This window comes from Bactrocera neohumeralis, chromosome 2 (genome assembly GCF_024586455.1).
Source record: "Bactrocera neohumeralis isolate Rockhampton chromosome 2, APGP_CSIRO_Bneo_wtdbg2-racon-allhic-juicebox.fasta_v2, whole genome shotgun sequence".
NCBI lineage: Eukaryota > Metazoa > Arthropoda > Insecta > Diptera > Tephritidae > Bactrocera > Bactrocera neohumeralis.
In genome coordinates this window covers 70,436,231-70,459,117 of record NC_065919.1, presented here as the reverse complement: position 1 = coordinate 70,459,117, position 22,887 = coordinate 70,436,231, and the positions used below count along the sequence as shown (strand labels likewise).

Below are 22,887 nucleotides of genomic sequence, written 5' to 3'. Positions count from 1 at the left end.
TTTCTTTTATATTACAAGAAATTATATTTTTTCAACTGTGTAACGAAAACTGTAAGTAAATTGCGTATTCGAAAATATATAATTCATTAAAATTCAATATTTGAACCATATCAGCATAATTCTTCTAGAACTCTTAAGTATTTCTCAAACTTTCACACCCAATTCACCGGGATTAATGATCTTTATATTTCTGTCGTTTACTTTGTACAGCACCTCTTTGCGCATTTGCTCGAGTTCGTAGCCGCCATTTTGTTGCGCTTCCTGCTCTTCGCCTTCGTCCTTCACACCATTGGCAGTCAACTCACGCTCGATCAACAGTTTACCATCCACATCACGTGACACGCCACTCTTCAGCTGTGTCGCACGTATGCGCAACGTGCCCAACTTCGCCACACAGTTATCGATCGGCGCATATAAGTCGCAATTGCTCAACTTCGTGATCACCGCCAAATTCTTATACTGCTTCGGCAATTCCGCCAACTCATGACACAGCTGGATGATCTCCTCCTTGGTGGCGCCCAAATTCAATAAAATCGCCAAATTATCAACCAAAATTGTTGTGCTGATGCGTTGTGCGGCACTGGCGCTAATGTAATCGCGGATGCCGTCGAGCAGTAACGTTGTGACCTGCCGTTCATCCTGCAGCCACTTGCTGGCCATACCCTTTTCAGCCATATCCGTTAGTGGATCCACAACATTCAGCGTTTTGTCGAGGAAGATATTCACATTGTAACCGAGACGCATGCCGGCATGGAAGTAATGCTGATAGTTGTGCTGCAGGCACACCAGCACCGTGCCGGCGTTGGAGATGCGCAGCCGTTGGCCGAGTATGCAGCTGAAGAGGAAGCTGCCGTCGCAGTTCGACTCCTCACTGATGTGCACGAATTTTGGCAGTTTTTGCTCGTTCAAGCCGCAAGCGAAGAGCACGGATGCAGCCATATTGGATTATTCAACTAGAAGAAAGGCAGTGTGAGAAAGAGAAAAAAGTAAAAATAAAAAAAATATATATAATGAATATTTTTATATTATAAATTGATTAATTTTATATTATATATTAAATAATTTTAAACCAAGGTCCCTCAACTTAAAAATATTATTACAGCAAGTCAATCTTATCCTTAAACATACCCCTCGCACACTCTCTCCTATATCATTATACCTTTAGAAACCTAGTTGCAACATTTATCAAAGCCAGACGCAGCTTTCTAATTTGTTCAGCGCTTGGGGCATTGTGCCGTGTGGTGCCCAAAGCTCCTAAAAGACTGCAGGCGCCCAAAGAGTAATGTGCATAAATTAATTGCAGCTGTAACATAAGCTCATATCTCATAGAAATTTGACGGTTTTAATTATAGTGACCGGTCATTAATATTCGCAGACATACTCATACCCAAACACGTGGATAGTGTAGGGGTAGTTGCCCAGTTCGAGTGCCAGAAAGTAATTTGAGAGCTAAAGCGCAAAAATGTATATGATTATATGTTATGCTTGTATGTAAACCTAGCATTAAATATACTCTTAGATGGTAAATTTTTAAGATGTAGAATATATTTTCAAATATCTAAAATATTTGATTGAAAAAAACGCTAACTTCGGATGAACCGAAGCCTTAAAATGAAGAAATTTTCACGTGCGAACTTGATTTGGATCGGTCAGTTTGTATATAGATTTTTCGGAGCTTGTTCGAAAATTCCACCGTTGCCTTGGACAAAAATCAGAATCTGAATTTCGTGAAGCTATTTTGTGAACTAAAAAGTTTTTCACATAAGCACTGGATTTTGATGAATCAGTTTGTATGACAGCTATATGTTATATGTGTCCGATATCGGCGGTTTCGACATTCAGGCAGTTCCTTTGGAAGAAAAGAAGATGCAACATCTGTACGAGTTTTCGAAGAAAATATCGGCGGTTTCGACATTCAAGCAGATTCCTTTGGAAGAAAAGAAGATGCGCTTGGGAAAATGTCTTGGCTACATTTGGAATCTCTAATTAGCGCCAAACAGTGAAAAGGAAGAACGACTGGCGCTGTTGTAATCTCGCCTATAACCGCGTAAGCGGTGTCTATGCTAATAAAGAAGAAGAAAACGTCTCCTTTTGGGTGTTGCAAACTTTAATAATAGTACTTAAGATCTATATTCTAAAATCAAATTATCTAATGAGATTATAAAAGTTGAATGTGAGCGCTATTGTGTCATGATTTCATTCAGTTTCTATAACTTATTAAAAAGTTAAGTTTAATATGGTCCAATAGCTCGTATATAGCTTCAGTTAAAAAACATCACGTCCAAAGTGAACAATCCTGGGATGCTCTTAAATAAAATCAATATCAGAACATTGCTTTTTTATTATAAAATATGAAAATAATTATTCAAAATTATTTTTATATAATTATTAGCAAAACCACTTTCCGCTAAATTTTAAAAGCATAAAAAATATGAAAAAAAAAAAATCAATGTGGCCCATGAGGGGATCGAACCCGCGACCTTCGCGTTATTAGCACGACGCTCTAACCAACTGAGCTAATGGGCCAGTTGTTAAATTGCTGTCAAAGAGCCTACAATTGGTCAGCACTAAGTAAAGAGCAAGAAAGAAAAATTCTAAAACAAGAAGAGACTCTCACACAATATTGGACGAATATTAAGCTGTTTAAAAATCACTGCAATTCAAAAAAATCAAGCAAGATCAGTAACACCGGCGCCTGCTCTTGAACATGTTAAGTGATCTATTAGTAAGCTCACACACATATACAAACCTCCCTCACGCCGCTCGATAAACAAACGAACAAGTTTTGCATGCTAAACTGAAAGTTCCTCAAGAACAACAAGAAATTGTAAAAGTTTACTTAGCAGAAGCACAGCTGATACACAGAGTACAAGAAAATAGCTTCTGCTTATTATGCATAAAATAAGCTCGGCGGGAAAAAGGCGCTTTACTAATTTTGTTGTGTGACGTAAGAGTTCTTTGAGCAGCTAATTAGCGCTGACACTGTTTAATTAAAAATAGATAATATTATGTTAAAATATCATTATTCGGCGAATACTAAAGTTTATAGATATATACAATATACTTTGCATTTAGATCGTTAATTTTTCAAAAAAAATTATTTGGTTGAAATCTAAATGTTTGAAAGTAGTTACAAATAGGTAGCAATTTATTTTGTAACTCGGATTACACCATTTTTCAAAATATATTTTCAAAAATATTTTTTTTTTCGTTTTTAAAGACAAATAAAAAATGTATTTGATTTATTTTCATTGAAACGTTTTTTGAAACCATATTTTCCAAGATCAGAAATGCGCTCAATTCTCTATCGATTGGCTTGAAATTTGGTTATAATTTTTTAAAACAATTATTTAAATAGATACACATATTTACTTATATTTTATGCTGAATGTTTGAATTGTTATACACAAATTTTCTGCTACTTTTAATAATATATAAAAATAAATATAAAAAATAATTTTTTAAAATTAATTTTAATTTTTTTTTCTTTTTTCTCGGGGAAAGCGCAAAAATTGCAAAATATTTCAACAAACTAATGTACAGCGTCTACAAATAGAGATGACGTGATTTTGACAGCTGTCAAATTTTGACAGAGTCTTCAGTCAGGTTTGCCATTGTATCGTGCCACGTTCCACTTTGGTGCAGCGCTTGAAAATTGGCAAAACTTATTACGAAAATCGACGTTTTCCGGTGGTTATTCACACAAAAAATCATATTCTCAGATAAGGACCATTTCTAACCTAATGGCTTCGTCAACAAACCAAATTATTACCATATGGGAGAATTAAATCCTTACCATTTAGTTCGGATTGTGATATGGCGGTATCAGCGGGTCTTAGTTCTTTCGAAATGAGGCAGGAAATGCCGTTACCATCAATAGCGAGCGTTTTAATACGATGTTGATCGACTTTTTGATGAAATTTGATGAAATCGACACGGACGATTTCTTTTTTGAACAAGTCGGTGCGCCGCCTCATGTTTCACTCTAAACATGGACCCAAGTTTGGCGACTTCTTAATTTCAAGAAATGACCCAAAAAAATCCTTGTCCGTTCAGATTACATAGACCCCACAGTCGTCACGTCGTTCTAGTTGGTATACCCTATATATTTAGTAAAAAAAAAATATTTCTTTTCCTTTTTCAAGCATTTTGCGTATGAAATTGAAAAATTTTTGAAACTTTTCTCCAAAATCTTAATTGGAGATGAATCTTTGAACTTGGCGGAAAAATGTACAAACATTTAATTACATAGAAAGTAAGATTTTCTAACCATAATTTTAATTTTTTTTTCGTTGTTTGCTGGAATTGAATATTGAAACTAGATGATTTTTTAGCAATCAAGAGAGACGTAAACCTTTACGTCACTTTTCCAGATATTTATTAATATTCGTAATGTTGATATATGTACATATCAGTTTTTCTTTTTATTTGATTCGATTTAAAAAAAAATTTAATAAAATTTACTTCTGACGGCGGAATTAAGGTTCTGTTCATTACTTCTACCAAAAATAACACCGCGCTTCGGAGAAAAGCTGGATAGATTTTAGAATTATTTACGTAGGTAAAATAAATATAAATATGTACATATGTAGCGAGCCAATCAGCTGTTTTCCTTAACTTTTTTTCAGCTTCCTCTGCATAAAAGTCTGGGTGCAAAATCTCCCATGTTATGCTAGTTTGGTAGGCCAATGAGCCACGCATAGACCAGTTTGAATCCTTTGCGATACCAGATGGAATTCAGTTACTAGGTCCATGAGGAGTCGTCATCCGTTAGGACTTTTCAACAGACTCTGTGGCCTTACTATCGACACCTCTTCCAGTGTATCATATCTTGGAAACCCAAGATGCTTACAACGTAGACTTGCCAATGTGGGACAAGTGCACAAGAGCAAACAATGGCATGTTTCCCCGGCGCCTTTCTCTAGAAATTTGCTATAAATTCTATAAATTATCATATAATTTTAAAAAATGCATCCAATAATAAGACACTTGATATTAAAATATGTACATATGTATGTAAATATATTATTATCATTTATTCACTTTTCATTCTCCCCGCTTAATTTTACAACAATTCATATTCCATTTAGTAGTGTAATTAAGCTCTAAATAAAGCTAGAAACTTGCGTTAGTCACGTGTATGAAATCATTGCAAGCTCACATAAATAATATTTTCGGAAAACTTTCAAAAGTTGAAAGAATAGGAGCACATGAAATTGAGGTCTGTGTTAGCAGAACACTTTCAGATGGCATTGAAAAAAATCAAGCAATCCCACGTATATACATACATGCTTTGTAGTATATATGTATATTTGTAAGACCAATGCAAATGACAAGCTCCATTCACATTCAGCTTTTTGACTTTCACGAAGCTTACCAACCAACCAACCAATTGCCTATGAGTGCTGTAAGTAGCGTTAGTCAGCTTTTAAAGCGCCACGATTATCCATCCGCACTTTTGAATGAAATAAAATAATGTTCCACGCACTGCCATCACTTGGCGTGTAACTTTTTGCACAATGCGGCGATTTAATTAAAATCAATCTCAAGTGCATAAATAGTAATTGTGTTAATTTTAAGCATTTTTTTGCTTTTGTTTTTGTGAATTATCACTTCATGTTGGACACAAATTCTCCGAGTCCTTTTGTTCGCACAAAAGCATTAAGGCACTTGTATGTGTGTGTGTGTGTGTGTGTGTGTGGCAGCATAAAGCATGCGAGAAACCACAGAACACACTGTGCAATTGTCGCAGCTGAAAAGCTGCATTTCGGTCAAATAAATACATAAATATATGTGAATTTAAATTACAATGTTAACCGCAATTTGCATTGTGTTAAGTGGCCGCTCTCGTTGTTATTAAACTTTGAGTGGTAATTGTGTGCGAGTCAACTGAAAGTGACATTTATGAAAGCACTTTGCACAACAAATGCACACAGTGCGTCATAATAGTATTGCACCAAGAGAATATTATCATAATAACTATTATTTTAACAATAATTTGTTTTGGCAAATTTCTCGAGAATTTAATAAAGTATGCAACTGTAAAATTCACGTTCTGTAAAGAATGTGTTTCGCGTGCTTGACTCAAATTATGGTCAAGATAATCGGCCCACTGAGCGTTATATTCGTAACACCATCACCCATCTTGAGACCTAGCATTCACTATTGGATAATATACGACCGAATAGACCACGTCCATCACGCAGTGAAGCAAATACAACAGCCGTAGCTGAGAGTGTACACGAAAATTGTGGAGAGTGTTAGGCGCCGTTCGCAGCAACTCTGACTGATCTTAAATTGAAAGAGAACGAAATACAATTTATGGAAGAACTGAAGCCACTCGACCTTCCCAAACGACATCGCTTCTCTCTTGGGCTCTTGAAAAGTTCCAAGAAAAACCGACGATTTTGTTCAGCGATGAAGCCCATTTATGGCTCAATAGGTATGTAAACAAGCAAAATTGTCGCATTTGGGACGAGGAGCAACATGAAAAGATTCATCATTGCCATTTCATTCAGAAAAAAAAAACGGTTTGGTGTGGTTTGTAGGCCGGAGGAATCATCGGTCCATATTTCTTCAAAAATGATGCCGGTGAGAACGTAAAAAACAATGGCGACCGTTATCACATGCAATGAGCTTTTTTGAGAGAACACTTCGGTGAGCCGATAATTTCACATTTCGGGCCGGTCTATTGGCCACCAAGATCGTGTGATATCACTATTGAGAGATGTAAAGTTTAAAGTCTATGCGGACAGGACTTGGAACAAAACATCAGACGAAGGAATAGTCAATATTTAGATTTTTGACAAAATGGCGGTTTCCAAAAAAGTAAAGTGATTTTCGCGAAAAAAACTTGTATTCTATAGTGCCTTAAAAATCGAAATTATTATCCAGAAACTTATTCTTTAGCTCATTACCTGACAAATATATCGAAAAAATCGTGTGAAAAATTCAAGTCGATCAGTTCACTGGTTTTTCAATAATAATTCAAACTGCTGTTCGTGGATTTTTAATCATATTGACTTTATTTTGAGCAAGTGAAAATGATTAGGTCAAATTTCAATCAAATCATTCGAATGAATACTTTTGCAATTGACTGTACACTAAATAAAAAGTGCGTTTATTGGCAAGTGAAAATATTTTGAAGCAATCAAATTATTTTATAAAAAATAACTTGTGAGAATTAATTTACATACAAATATACAATTACAAGTTCAACTTCGTGGCAGTTAAATATATTCAAACTAAAGTAATTAAATTGAAAGTGCTTTTGAAAAATATATTATTTTAAAATATTCGCCACAAATATGCGGAATAAATGAATACCGATCAAAAGTTTCTGAATGAGCTAAAACATTTGATAAAAAACATGAAAAGTTGTTGTGCATGTTCATAAAGAACTTTTCGAACTTTCAGTATCTTCTATTTATAAGCACATTTATGCTTCCTCAACAACATTGCCAATAGCAAGAATTGCCATCTCACAACACAATATTGACACAGAGCTTATTTTGGGAGCTTCTTAACATGGTGTGCTTAATTTAAGGTGTTATTAAAGTCTTCACTATGAAACACCAAAGTTTGGAAGCTCTGAAAAGTTAAGCATTTGAAGGATATTAAGTATAATTAAGCGATAAGCCGGCGCTTTATTTTTCATTTTTGAATGACTTCACAACTTTTTGCTAATTTAGATAAAAGTCATGTACGTTATGCTCATTTTTATGTAATTAATTTGACGATAGAAAGGTGAGTAATGAATAAATACTCAAAAAGTAGGGCAAACAAATCAATTACTTCAACCAAAAGAAAGCAACGACCGGTGCAATGTGAAGGCTACATAAGCTAGTATTTCCTACAATTTCTTTTAAACTAATTACAAAGTAATTCTTCAAACAGTTTTCCCACCCTAATTGAATCCGGTTGATTGAGTTCTTTGCTGATTTATTCAGCTGTTTGGGCCCGATTATTTTGAAATTATGGTAGCTAGTAGTAGAGGATTTGTGTTCTATCAGGATGTCAGGCCATATACACCGATAGTGACTCGCTCGTTTCCACGACAATCGGTTGTATGTTAGCGGAACGGACTCGGCAGAATTTTGCCGCGGCAACGACAACAACATAGTAGCCCGCCAAAAGCTCGAGGAACTTTGTTTGGGAGACACTATGCATCTACCTTAAAATCCGGACCTAGAATTAAATTCTTATTATGACGAATGATTTCGCTAGTGACAAATTCGACTCAAGCAAACCTAATGGAAGTCGATTGTACTAGTTTTTTGCCAATTGGGATGAGGAATTTTACAAAATTAATATTACAATAACTTAAAATATGAACATCTAATTAAATAAGTTTAGTAAACATTTCCAAAATATTTTTTGAAAGAGTTGCCATCTTCATAAAAAGATATAGGCAAAAAAATTTATAAAAACAAATAATATTAAATGCAGAGTATTGAAAAAAATATTTCCAAAGTTTTTTTGAAAAGAGTTGCCATATTTGGGAAAATGTGTATACAAATACCACAAATTGATAAAATAAATTCAATATTACAAATATATAAATGCAGGTTAATTTTAATAAAATGCTTTCTTTTTAGTATCAGGGATTTTGGTAGCATACTTCAGTTCTCACAAACCTAAAATAATTATATCCTGAGTAGGGTATATTAAGTTTGGCACGAAGTTTGTAACACCCTAAAAGAATCGTCGGAGACCCTGTAATTAATATATAAATGATCTGCATAACGAGCAGTGTCGATTTAACCAAGTCCGTCTAACAGTCTGTCCGTCTGAACACGCGAACTAATGCCTCAAATTTTGAGATATCGATCAGAAAATTTTCACATGTCCTTCTCTATTTTAGAAGCTGCTGGTTTGGAAGAACCATCGATATCGGATCACTATAGCATATAGCTGCCATATAAACTGAATGATCGGAATCAAGTACTTGTATGGAAAACCTTTTTATTTGACGATATATCTTCACCAAATTAGGCATGGTTTATTATCCGAGGCAACGGTGTAATCTCTGAAGAAATTATTCAGATCGACTCAATATAGCATTGAAACGGACCGATGGGAAATCAAGTTCTTGTAAGAAATCTGTGTATATGTGAAGAGTACAATAACTTCTATGCAACCGAAGTTAACGTCTTTTTTATTTTTTAGACTATGATAAGTAGGTTGGCCTCTATATTCCTGGATTTGGCATCCCTAGTGTTACAATCTTGCAATTCACAACTGTATCGTAGAGTACGAAATTTTTGGTGTTATACATACTCAGAATGATTTGAAATACGAGCGTTAATTGTGTTGTTTATAGTAACTTAAAATATTCATCTCGCCCAAAAAATGGAATTCGAATTCATTATTGCGCGTTAATTTTTTTACAACTTTCAACGTGTGGATTATCTCAGCAACAGTGCAACGATGAACTTAATTCAATTTTGGGCGATGAAGCTCCATCAAGGACCAGTGTTTTTGTTGATGATATGGTGAATCCAATCAAAGTCGTAGATCACTCTTGTGACCTATCGTGGGATTGAGACAACCATAGGCACTATTGGGACCAGCATACCTTCAATATTGCATAAACATTTTATTGTAGAAAAATATTTTTGTGATTGGATCACACACAATTTGTCGAACTCTCAAAGAAGGTTGGTTTTGATTGGTCGGGAAAAAATATTAAAATGCTATAATGGAGCTTCGAAACAGGTGATTAATCGTGGATTTATGCGTATGCGCCCGAAAGTAAAGATCATCATAAAAAAATCTGTTCGCGCAAGAAGCACTTCCAAGCAAATTGTTCACTGTTTTTTTTTGAAAAAAAAAACTGAGCATATCGCAACCATACCACTAGAACACTACAGAGCAGTAAATTCTGAGTGATACACAACCGTTTGCTTGCCTTTTGGTTTTCGGGGAAAAAAATCAGGAAAACCAACCAGCGAAGACGGATCTCTCTTCAACGCGACGAGCTCACACACATCGACTGAAACAACTGCATTTTTGAGTACTCAAAACAAAATCAATTTGATAGGTCATCCACCGTAAATTCCTGACTTGGGACCGACTTCTTTTTATTCGCGTATGTAAAAGATAAACAAAGAGGTCAACGTTTTGCGACACCTGAAGAGACTTTTGTTGCGTTCAGAACGCATGTTTTGAAGATACCTCGACAACTGGTTCAAACGCATGCGAAGGTGTATATGACTTAATTGAAAATATTTTGAAAAACAATTTTTGATGATTAAAATTTGTTTTTGTTCTCTGATCCCGAAATATAAAAGACAACCTATGTAATCGAAATAATGCTATATTTAAATTTCACTCTAATGCTTAGCTGCCCATTTTTAAATTCAACGACACACCCACAAAAGTTCACAGTTGTGACGCGTCTAGTTCTACGCACACAGATTTCTTTCTTTTTAAGTTTCCACGTGCCAACAGCTCTTTAGGTGAGCGCTTTTCAGCAATTACGTCGCTTAACTGTTTACAGTAAAGATAAGAACCAATTACCCACAGTATAACTTCTAAGATATTCGACTACTATCTTGCTCATACTTTGAAGCAATTGTTATGTTAAGCACATACTAAAAATAACTAATTTAGGTGTGAACTATCGTCGAAGCCGCACGAAAATCGCTCCGCATAACTAATCTGGTTTCCAATAAGTAATCCTTATTTCGATTTAAACTTTATTATTATTACCATTGGATACTAATTTGGAGGTTATAACTATGACCAAATGCAAATAATGCATTAAAAATATTATTGAATTAATATTTGAATAATTTATTTCTTGTGATTCCAAATACGAGATTAAAAAAAATTAATCACACATATCGAATTTAAAAAAAAACTCAACACCGGTATTAAAAAATAAAAAATTAAATTTCCTGTTTACATTAACGGGTTTCTACTGTATCACTTAATTTCAAATTTCAGAACTGTCATGGTTAAGGTCGAACATTTGCGGCAAAATTAGTGATTTTTGTGCGTCAAAACTATGCATGAATCTGTGGCATATGCGTGTGACGCGTGTTCTTTAAAATAGAAATAAACACAAAGTTGTTAAGAGCAAAATTCAGACGACAACAACGCTCCGAAAAGAGCCGGCAAATAAAACTTTATATTATTATTATATGCATATAGGTATTAGAGAGCCATAGCCATTTTGTCTGTATGTATGCATGTGTTTTTATGAGCACCAACGATAAGACACGCTGCGAGATAGCACTTTTTCAGCGATCATCCAACGAACTTTTTTTTTTCATTTTAAACTTGCACATTGAGTTTGGCAAAGCACAACATGAATTAACATTGCAAAAAATAAAAATAAAATAATAGCTTAATGAATTAAATCCATAAAAAATATTTGTCTGTACTTTTATAATGAAATTTAATGTAAACTTTAAATTGTGCTCGTACAAGTGTCGGTTGTGTAGCAGAAAAACAAAAAGCTTACACGGCTTTAAACGAAATGAGCGCGCACAGTACCCCGCCAACGATCATGAGAATACGACAACACAACGTCAACTGACCATAGTACAACAACGCATGCCAATCGCGTTGGTGCGCTGATACGCATGGCTATGAATATGTGTAACGAGCGCGGCAAAAAGCTTCAAAGCGCTAGCTTGCTGCCCGTCTGGATAGATAGCTGGCTTGCTAGCTACGAACAAGCTACGCCGCATGGTGGGCAACACACTTAGATGAAGGGGCGGGGCTGTAGTATTAATCATTTTTTTTTTTTACTTTTGGAAAGAACATTGCTGGCGGCTTGTGTTGCTGGCAGGCCGGCGGCCAGCCGTAGCAGCTATTAGTAGTAGACGATTGCTCGAACGCATCGATCGCGCTGCCGTATCGCATTAGATTGCCAGCAGAAATTGGTGTCAAATTGGAATTCACATTGTAGTTTTGGTAATATAAGCTAATATAAAGAAAAAAAATTTAAATAATTTATTAAGTTTGTAGAGCAGTGAAGTGTCGAAGCATATATGTGCATGTGTGTGTGTTAATCGTGTGATTTGCTGTTTAAAGTGTAATTTTATACAAAAAAATCATAAAAGTTAAGCAGATCTGGAAATTATTTGAGCGACACACGCTGGAACCAGAACAAATACACTCAAATGAAATTAGAAAACAAGAGTTCATATACACAAAATCACGCTGCAGTGGGTATGATTGTGCACATTTGTATATTTTTTTATAAATACATAAATATGTTTGCATTCGCTTGCTAGACATGCGACCTATGAATGATGATTTTAGTTTGCTGTTATTTGTTTGATAGCGCAACTCATTATCAATTAGGTCTGCACACAAAAAGATACCCATGTATTGTTGTATTAAATTCCACCGCTACAACAACAGCATAACCATTCATACATCTGAAATAAGTACATGTGTATGCCATGCCTATGAGTATTTTTGTACAAAGTTCAATGTGTGTCATAAAAGCCCAAACGTGCTGTTGTTGTGATGAAAGACATAACAATCAGCTTGAGTTTTATATGAAATTTGAGCCATCCATAAACACAGACAAAACAAGAATAAATGTTAAATTCGATTGCACCAGTTTGCATGGCAGCTATATACTTGTATGTACTTGTATGTATGCTCTAGTGGTCCGATCTGACCAATTAGTGCGAAGAATGTAATGGAAAAAATTTTTCCCTACAAGAATTTGATTTTTTCCTGTTCAGCTTGTATAGCAACTATATCTTATAATGATCCGTTATGGGCGCTTCCGACACATGAGTAGCTTATTGTGGTGAAAAGGACGTATACAAAAGATCAGATCGATATCTCACAAACTGAGTGACTAGTTCGCGTATATACTATACATACAGCCGGACAGATAGACGGACATGTCTTAAACGTCTCAGCTCGTCATATAGATCATTTCTATGTACATTTTTTAGGATTTCTGACGTTTCTTTCCGGGCGTTAGCAACTCCCTGTTCAGGGTATATTTAATGCTGTTTATATTTTTTAAAGAATATAAAATAATTTCTTTGTATTTCATGTTTTAACTGTTTATATCAATATGTAGATAAGAACACTTGTTTATACAAATATGTTAAATGACTTTGTATAAGTAACAGATCGAATTTTTTTTAATTTATAAATTTCATTTATCCAGTGATAAATACATACATGTATGTATATATATCCAGTCTTTGGACTTTTGTGATATCACAAAACTTGAAAACAAAATTGCTATTATTATGGTCATTTATATTTGTGAACTGTATATGGTCAGTTATGGCGATAATACAAAAGAACAAGCATTTGAAATTACCGCCATAAAGCCACCAAAGGAGAGTTCTCTCACCCTTCCAACGACGGTCGGAACGGACCCGAATGTTTATTCGGCCGGCAGTCAACTCGACAGTATTCCTCCAAATAACTTCGGGATGTTTTCTGTCGCTACAACAACAACAATAGCAATTCCATCAGATTTTCTTATATCTTTCGATCTTCGAAATAACCACCCTTGATCGGTTAAGTATCCGGGTCACGTTCAGTAAAGAAAGAACGCGCTGTTGTGGCTGAAAAAAGTAATTCTCTCATATATGCAGTTTTTGAGGTTTATTTTGTTATTATTGTTGTAGCTGAAGGTAATGAAAAGTACAAAATTAAAATATATTGACTTATTAATTGCGATTATTAGGGAATATTAGTCTAAATATAAAATCTATATGTACGTAGATAAATATGTACACTTATGGGCAAAGTAATAGGTGTAAGCAGTTTTTACTTTATAACTATGAAATATTTGCAATTAAAAAATAATTGTTTTAGTTATGTCTTTCTTTACTTTATTCGGAAATCTTTCATTCCGAATACAAGGTGCGTTCCAAAGTAAACAGGACTAAAAAAACAGAACAAATGGTTTTTTCAGCAAAATCAATTTATTTTATTCAAAATAGTCTCCTTCTGCTTCAATACAGCTTTTTGCACGGTCCAAAAGCATGTCGAACGAGTGTTTTAGCTCATGGCCGGTATGGCCGCTGGTATGCCGGTGCAAGCCCTTTGAATGGCCTCTACGTCTGCATAACGCTTTCCTTTCATAGGCACCAATTATTTTGCCCATAAGTGTAAATGTTTATTTGATTTCAGTTCAGTTTCAAGTTCAACAAGTTTTTGATGTCATTTGTTTAAGCAATATATGTATGTACACACCTCAGCTGCACTTAGCATCTGTAGATATACAAATAAATTGCTAAAACTTTTATTTTTATAATCTTTAAATGAGGTATATACATTATACTTCTAGCTGCCTAATAAATTTACCTCTCCGTTTCCATAAAGTGAGAAGTGAAAAACCAAACCGCACAGCAACAATGCCGGACACAAATATATAATTATACTGGCAAATACGAAAGATAAATAAATAGCTGCGTGTGACTTCTAAAATAAATCAACTTGTTTAAGTGCTAAAATTTTCGCACGAAATTGGCAAAATCTCTTGCACACATTTTATATAAACAAAGCTATAAAAAGAGAGGCTAATATTTAACTTTTTATTAAGATAAGACTGTTATCAAAGTGATATTTTGATAGGAATGTGATAAAAAAAGAGATATTTTGGATTCATAAAGAAGTTGCCAAGATTTTACAGATGGAAGATTGCATATACACATACTTATGTACATAAATTTTGAAGATTCGTTTGAACAAATATGTATGTAGACATCATCACAAATGACCTCAAGTAACCAGAACAATGTTTCAAAATTTCAGATAGATATCTTCAAAATAAAGGAACAATTTTTTATATATACATATAGACAGACAGGTATTGCTAAATCAACTCAGCTCATTTCTATATGATATATTCATATATATTTTACGAGCTTCGTGGCAAACTTAATGTACCCTATTCGGGTTATAAAAGTGACTGGCAAGCCTCCAACCATATTTACAAATTATAACCCGATAAAACCACTTAAATACACTTCTGGCAGAATGAGTGTTTTCTCAGTGGCTGAAATCAGTAAAATCAAGTACATAGTTAGGATAATTGTTTTTCAGATATAAATCGAGGTCGAGATATAATGAAATCGTGGTTTTTGTTGTAGCGACAGAAAACATTCCTCGTATAATCCGTTTCCGACACAGCCGGGTCTATGCAAACGGAACGGACCGGGTTTTATCCGTCAAAGGACTGATAAACCGACAGCATTCCTCTAAATTACCGCTACAACGAAAACATTCCTGAAATAATCCTGAGTTCTTACAAAACATCGAAAGTGAAAAAGTAGAGTTGTACTATCCATCTTTCCTTCCTGTTATGCAAGTATGTACACATAGTGCAAATAGCTTAATTACATTTTTTTCTATGCCAAAAAGTTACGACTCATGGAAGCTTATGCGCACGAAATGATAAGAGACATTAGAAATGGCCAGACATTTAAATTAATGATTATAGCAAAATTTTAAATTATGAACGCTCGAACTCACATTAAAAAAAAAACTAAACTCAAAAATATAAATATTAAAAAATTCTCGCGGAATTAAATTTTTTTAAACTTGTACCTAGAGTTATTTTTAATCATGTTTTGCACATATTCACTAACTTTCAACTTGTAAATATATGCTACCATGAATATCCATTTTCAACGGACTATAACGTTGTTTTGAAAACGGAGAATTCAAAAACAATATTTTCACACTACAAGTGTAATACCAATAGAGAGACCGCAAATGTGGTTAACATCAATTTGAGTGTTTATTTTTTGGCATCAAAACAAAGTGCTTCAGCAAATAAACACACTTTAATATATACGTATGTACATATAAAGCACGAACTTAGCAACTTTAATTTTATTGATAAACACGCACATAATACACACGCGTTTAGTCAACACTTCATTGCTTTATTTCAGCGGTTTCCAGTTCCGACACTTAAGCGTTTAACTCACGATAAGTGCAATCAGTCAAAAACATTTGGTGAAAATCTGTATATCCAGGCATTGTTTCGCCATAAAATTTTTGGGCAGAACTGTCATAATTATTATCACGTACAAATGTTACGATTATATAATTGATATGTTTCACTCACTCATAAACAAGTTTATGTTGATTATTGACCTCCACATTGTCATTAAGAGCCTTCTTATCAACATAAAAACAAAATAAAAATATTAAAATCCACACAGATTATAAACTCATGATCGACAAGAGTCACACGCCAGTGTAATATTCATAAACATACATATTATGTAATGTATTATGGCAATACAAAAAGGGGTGTGTCATATGTTAAGGCTATTAGAGTTCCTAGACATTTGGGGCTTTTATAATTCTCCTCTAAATCCAAAAGAATTGGCTTTTCAGAAAAGGAAAAAAATATAGTTCCTAATAGAAACAAATAATCACGCCTTACAGCCACGTATGTATATAAAAACAAATATAGAAATGGGATGATTATTAATTTTGTTCTGAGATTTTAAAAACTTGTGACCAAACAACCAAAACATGTGCAAATAAATCGGAAATAGCACTAATAAAAACCACACAATATGCAAAGTAGTTGTATGTAAATATGAATGTACACACTTTTATATACATACATACATATGTATATAATATTTCTGCTTTCAACTGAAATGTTAACATTAAACTTATATGTACTATGGAAAAATAAATTAAAAGTTTATAGAAATAATTATAGCAAGAATTTAGTTTATCGTACATATGTACACAGTTTTGTGTGTTATTGCATTTTTACAACAGTTGTCTGTAGATAAACTGTTAAATGTTTTTGTTCTTGAGAATTGTCTAAAAATATAATTTAAATAAACATATTGAAGTAAGATGATAGCTTTCTAAGCATATATGACATTCAATTATTGTATTATTAGCATGATTATATATTGAGCTATAATAATGGAGCGTTCAATTAAAAAAAGTAGTTCGATTACACTAGGTGGATAGCAGGAAGCAGCTACATTTAAACTTCTAAAAGAATATATTTTCATAATGAAACAAGAAAAGAAGTTTACTTCGGTTGTACCGAAGGATATGATTTTTGCCCTTCAGTTTGTATGATAACTACATGCTATAATGGTCCTATATTGTCGGCTCCAATAAGTGACCAGCTTTTTGTGTACAAATGGACGTGTGCGAAATTTCATAACGATACCATAAAATCTGAAATATCATCAGAAATGGTTAAATGGTGTCAAGTCCAGGCCTGTTCTGGGCATAAAAATAGCAACAGAAACGGACTCTTCCAAACGTCCCGGAACATACAAGACCTTTTAAATGTAATCAAGGCGCCACACGTCAAATTGTTACTATATATAAGGTATGCATATAAAATGGAATGTTGCACGACTGATATTCCCACAACTGAGTATTAAATAGGAGTACATTTATATGGCACAATTACTTTAGCAACTTACTTGAAATTAGTGGTGACCAATTACCTAGCCGGCACTTCCGAGCAAGTATCTCTCTCTTATCAATGAAAAAGTTGCAAAAGAACTCCCAAGTTAAAGCACTGAAATTGTCTACAAAATATTTTAACTGGTAACTATAAAAAACTATTAAAACAAATATATATTTTAAAATAATAATAATTTTATAGAAGGAATTAAAAGCTCAATTGGAAATAGCAAATTCGCAAACAACAATAAGCATTGTTGCCAAAAGCCTGAAAATTGACATTTATGTATGTTATGAGATGGGCTCCTATTTCAACACTAACAGCTCAACATTGTATTTATTTATACTCTCGGTAAAACTAAAATTTGGTATATTTTTTCTCCTTATGTCTTTAAATAATTTTTCCCTCAACTTATACACAAAAACCTGATTAAGTAATCGAAATAAAATAACAAATTTTTGTTGTAACAATCTTCAACATTCATTCAGGAAGCGTTGGCAACACGAAGATAGTTTACAAAGTTGCACATAACAAAACGTCAAAAGCAGCTGATTTACAGCATGGTACAGATAAAATAAAATGTTTAAATAATCACATCAAATTAAAAAAAAAATCAAAATAAAACCTGTTAATAAAGCACGTTAATTACTGAATTAACAGCTTAAATCCAAACCTATTAATTAAAATCAAATGTTAACTTTATGCAGAAGTGTAATACTAATTAAAATGTATTGTAAATCACTATTGAAATGTTTACGTGTTATGGTACTCGGCCCGGATAATTCGGTACTTGCTTTTGTTTACAAATTTACAACACCAGCATCAACAACGGCAGTGTAAAAAGAAATATACAGTCATCATTTTCGTGAGATTAGAATAGGCATTCCAGTTAATTGTGATATTCACTGGAGGATTTCGGTGCAAGTATGACACATTTATAAGACAAAAATCTGCCGAGCATGGGCACTACAACATAATACTCAACAAAAGTACAACATTCCTTTGGTTTATAAGAGGTATGAAAAGGAAATGATGAGTGCTAAAACGGAAGTGTAGGTTGTAGTTTTGTGGGTGGGTGCACGTATCAAGGTCACCGCTACAGGTGCTAGTTACGGATTGAAAAAATTAAAGCAAAATATTATAATAATAAGATTATTATTTCTTTAATACAATTTCAGCTTCTAAAAGCATCCAACCCACCCGCATTCTGTCCAGCAGACCCATATTCACACTAACTGCAATTATTTTAGATCAACATGTCCAGTACAAAGACACAACGTCAAGGTCGTTGGTATTTCGGTGGTATTGCCAGTGCCGGTGCCGCTTGCTGTACACATCCGTTGGACTTGATAAAGGTGACGTTGCAAACACAGCAGGGCAAATTGTCTGTGTTACAGCTAACCGTTAAAGTTGTGAGGGAACAAGGTAAGCATAAATATATGTAGTATTAAACATCTTCAAGCTCACGGTTTTTATTATATACAAATATTTTTAATTAATTATTGTAGGCGTTTTCGCACTCTACAATGGCTTGTCTGCTTCCGTCCTTCGTCAAATGACATACTCAATGACGCGTTTCGGTATTTATGAATCAGGGAAGCAACAAATCAATACCGATACATTCCTCGGCAAAATCACCCTTGCAGGTTTGGCTGGCACTGCCGGTGGTATTGTCGGCACTCCGGCCGACATGGTGAATGTACGCATGCAAAACGATGTCAAATTGCCGCCAGAACAGCGCAGAAAGTGAGTTAATAATTTTTAGTGTTAAATGAAGAGTGTTTGTGACAGATGAAAAACTAAAAATAAATTCGATAAAAAAAGAGATCTAACATTCAAATGGCTCGAATTAGACAAACTTACTGTGCAAACAAAATCAAACCATACATATTTTGTGGTTAAATAACAATTATGTTTTTTTTTATATCGAAACCGGAAAATTTTGTCGGAAGTGAAAACATGTTGTGTTGACAATTTAGTGATCATTTAAATGAAATCGCGCATATTTATATATTCTATTTAACCTTACTTATTTCAATTCTTATTAACTTCAGCTACAAAAATGCGATCGATGGTTTAATCAAAGTATATCGCCATGAAGGATTCACACGTCTATTTTCGGGCGCTACCACCGCCACCGGCAGAGGAGTTCTTATGACAATTGGTCAAATAGCATTCTATGATCAAGTAAGATTTCACTAACGTTGGTATAAAACAAAAATGTATATTTATGCATTGGTACACTTCTTCCACGCGCAGATCAAAGCAATGTTGCTGGACACACCCTACTTCAAGGATGATTTGGCAACACATTTCAGTGCATCATTGGCGGCTGGTGCTATTGCGACAACTCTGACACAGCCACTAGATGTGCTGAAGACACGTTCCATGAACGCTAAACCGGGTGAATTCAAGGGCTTATGGGATATTGTCAAGTTCACAGCGCGTTTGGGTCCGCTCGGCTTTTTCAAGGGCTACATACCGGCATTTGTGCGCCTAGGTCCACACACAATTATCACATTTGTTTTCTTGGAACAATTGCGTTTAAACTTTGGCATTTTGCCAAAAGTAGAGGCTTCCGTCGTGGCTGCACAATAAACACATGAAACACATAGACACGCGCATATACACGCACATACTATGTGCTGCACACATCACATTGCTGCTAAGCACAAGCTGAAAGCTACTCGACAAATGTATAGAACAAAATTAAACTATAAATGCACTGCAAGCAACTATTGATGTCTAGTGAGCTATAGATATATTGATACATACATGTATACATGTGTATATTGCTAGTATAAAATATTTTACCTTGGACAAAATGCAATAATTGTCAGTCAGTTCATGGTCAATGAGTTTGATATATATATATATGTATAAATAATTGTAATTTTGCATTTAGAATGCACTGTGGTTAATTGCATACTTAAGCGATAATTTTAGAAATATTTACATCCGCACAGCTATGGCAGTAAACACAAATATATTGAAATCCACACGGAAAATATTCATATTTATTAACGCAAATTCATATTTTCTTTGTAATTTTTACTTGGTTTCAAAATGTGCATGTTTTTATAACCAGTAAAATTGTGGAAAATTTTAATACAGAAAATGCTTTCTTCATACAAACACAAATAGATATATAAAGCAGCGCAGTTTGATTTGCATATTAAATGAAATTAAAATAATTGTTATTATATTTGGATTCAATATACCGTTATTACAGTTATTTTACCTTTAGAATGATTCGCATTAAATGCAACGGCTAACAGTAACTGACATTCCTATTTCATATGAATACTATTGTATTTGCAAATATATAAAAATATATGTGTTATATGTAGGTGTATTACTCTTAATTGCAAAATGTTTGCAAACAGAAACTATTTAGCCAATTAGTTGCTAAACAAGTATGCTTGACCGCACACAAGGCTTTGCCTTTGCGCAAAAATTGTTAATTAAATATGTTTTCGTAAAAAACTATGTATATTATAATTTCTCTTTTTTTAATGTCATTTGTTATAATTTAATTAAATTAATTAAAAACGTAAAATTGTAGCTTTACATGGTAAACGTCAATTGTTTTAGTTGTGTCACTATTTTAGTTTTAAGTAAATAAAAAATGAAATTCTTTATTGCAATTTGGAACATTAAGCTTGTAAAATCTCTGTGAAACCTAATTAAACTGTGTTTTAATTAAATTCCTGAAGGTGTAAGTGACCTAAACTATTTATATTAGGACTCCCAGCGGATTTAATTGGCGAACACCTGCAGCGGTGAAGGACAAAATTAGCTACAACAACAATAACAAAAACCAAATTAGCTAGGTATGTTGTTTTACTGTTACTTGGTAGTGTAGTACTGGGTGTATATGTACTATGCAGGGTAAGTTGTCTCCTCTTTATGTTCTGAGGGTGCGTAACACCTCACACTGCGAACAGTCGAATAATATATACTACTTAGGCACCAATGCGCTTTGTTGGCGTCGCACAGGTAAATAGTATATACAAGAAAAACGTTAAATTTGGCTGCACCGAGCTATAATACCCTTCACAGGTACATTTCTTATTTCATCTTGATTTAATTTATATGTTTTCATGACAGCTATATGCTATAGTGGTCCGATGTGAGCAATTTATTCGGAGATTGTACGTCGCATTGGATCATTAAACATGCCAAATTTCATGAAGATATAGTATGTACATATGTGGTCAAATAAAAAAGTTTTCAATACAAGCACTTGATTCCGATCGTTCAGTTTGTATAGCAGCTATATCCCCGATCGGCGATTCCGACAAATGAACAGCTCCTTGATAGAGAAAAACGTGTGCAAGAATTCGGATGGATATCTCAAAAACTAGGGACTAATTAGGGTATATAGGGGTCGCCTGGATGCAGTGAAACGTAAACGAAGAAGCTTCAGACATGTCAGAACACTGCACTTTGGACTATATGCCTCTTGATGTCTCCTATCGAACATCCGCACAGTGAGGTCCGCATGCTCCCTGTTAAGGAGCATAATTAACTCCTCTCCATGCAGTTTCTGCAGTGGTTTTTCGAACCATAAAAAGTGGTTTGTCCGATGAGTAGGGTAGGCCCGCGGAAAGAGTTGTTCCAACGGGTCCGTACCACAGGGAGAGAGACAAACATTCAGTCAGACGAACATAGCTATATCGGCTCATCCGAATACGCTAATCATTTAGATACATGCTTTACAGCGTTTCCGGCGTTTTCTACTGGATGGTACAAACATTGTGACAAACGGATGCCCCGTTCAGGGTTAAGGAGAAATGGACTGCGTGAGTTTGTTGAATTTATTACAACATTTTAAACTTACTTTCCATCGAAAGGAATATAGGAAAGTCTCAAATTAGTTTTGGAGAACTCTAAAAGCAGAAAAATTCAAGTTACTTCAATGCTAATGTTAATGTACTTCGATTCCAAAGACGACACACAGTTGGGAAATGTGGCTTTGACATAGATGGAAATTCATATAACCTAAACACTATTTGTATCGGGCCAAGGACTTTCACATCAAAAGCATTCTAAAACAATTGGAGAATATTTTATATATGTATGTACATATATGTATAACAACAAGACAAACAACAAATAATCGCACACACTGTCTACAAATCTACAATTAATAATAGTAAAAGAATAAAATTGCATATTTTAAGGCGTTTTGCCGTGATTCTCATCCTATTCAAGGCATCATACTTGTAGCTATTGTCTAGAAAATAACGATATCTTAAGTCGCAAACAGATTTGAAGAGTTAACGGTATTCGATGACCAACAATTTCATATCCAAAATGCACACAGGCGGATATGAGAACTGACATATCCGTTCGCACGACAGTCTAAGACTGCCAACTCGGCAGAATTATGCCGCTACAACAACAACAGACCTGACATACATACTTGTATAATATCCTTTAAAATTTTTCTACAACTTTTTTTGTATTTATTTTCATTT

General features: G+C 34.2%; 2 protein-coding genes and 1 non-coding gene across 10 annotated transcripts; 1 reads left to right on the top strand and 2 right to left on the bottom strand.

Annotated features, from left to right (window-relative positions):
• On the bottom strand, nt 1-18,048 carry LOC126751676 (uncharacterized). Of its 6 annotated transcripts, none has more exons than XM_050462133.1 (2): nt 17,421-17,660; nt 1-953 (listed from the first exon to the last, which is right to left on the bottom strand). In XM_050462133.1, the coding sequence occupies exon 2, from the start codon at nt 937-939 to the stop codon at nt 145-147; it is 795 nt and encodes a 264-aa protein (XP_050318090.1). In that variant the 5' UTR covers nt 940-953; nt 17,421-17,660; the 3' UTR covers nt 1-144. The 6 variants fall into 6 exon arrangements, 5 of the variants coding, with proteins under 5 accessions (XP_050318090.1, XP_050318123.1, XP_050318114.1 ...); XM_050462166.1 differs by lacking the exon at nt 17,421-17,660 and adding an exon at nt 16,076-16,094; XM_050462157.1 differs by lacking the exon at nt 17,421-17,660 and adding an exon at nt 13,343-13,405.
• On the bottom strand, nt 2,453-2,526 carry Trnai-aau (transfer RNA isoleucine (anticodon AAU)). Its single transcript has one exon. It is a non-coding gene; the product is annotated as a tRNA-Ile (tRNA).
• Nucleotides 11,816-20,989, top strand: LOC126751661 (mitochondrial dicarboxylate carrier). 3 transcript variants are annotated; one of them, XM_050462111.1, is made up of 5 exons: nt 11,816-11,925; nt 18,583-18,829; nt 18,913-19,150; nt 19,459-19,591; nt 19,664-20,989. In XM_050462111.1, exons 2-5 carry the CDS (start codon nt 18,661-18,663, stop codon nt 20,000-20,002), a joined length of 879 nt encoding a protein of 292 aa, XP_050318068.1. In that variant the 5' UTR covers nt 11,816-11,925; nt 18,583-18,660; the 3' UTR covers nt 20,003-20,989. The 3 variants fall into 3 exon arrangements, with proteins under 3 accessions (XP_050318068.1, XP_050318059.1, XP_050318079.1); XM_050462102.1 differs by lacking the exon at nt 11,816-11,925 and adding an exon at nt 18,166-18,420; XM_050462122.1 differs by lacking the exon at nt 11,816-11,925 and adding an exon at nt 18,418-18,506.
• The last annotated feature ends 1,898 nt before the right edge of the window (nt 20,990-22,887 follow it).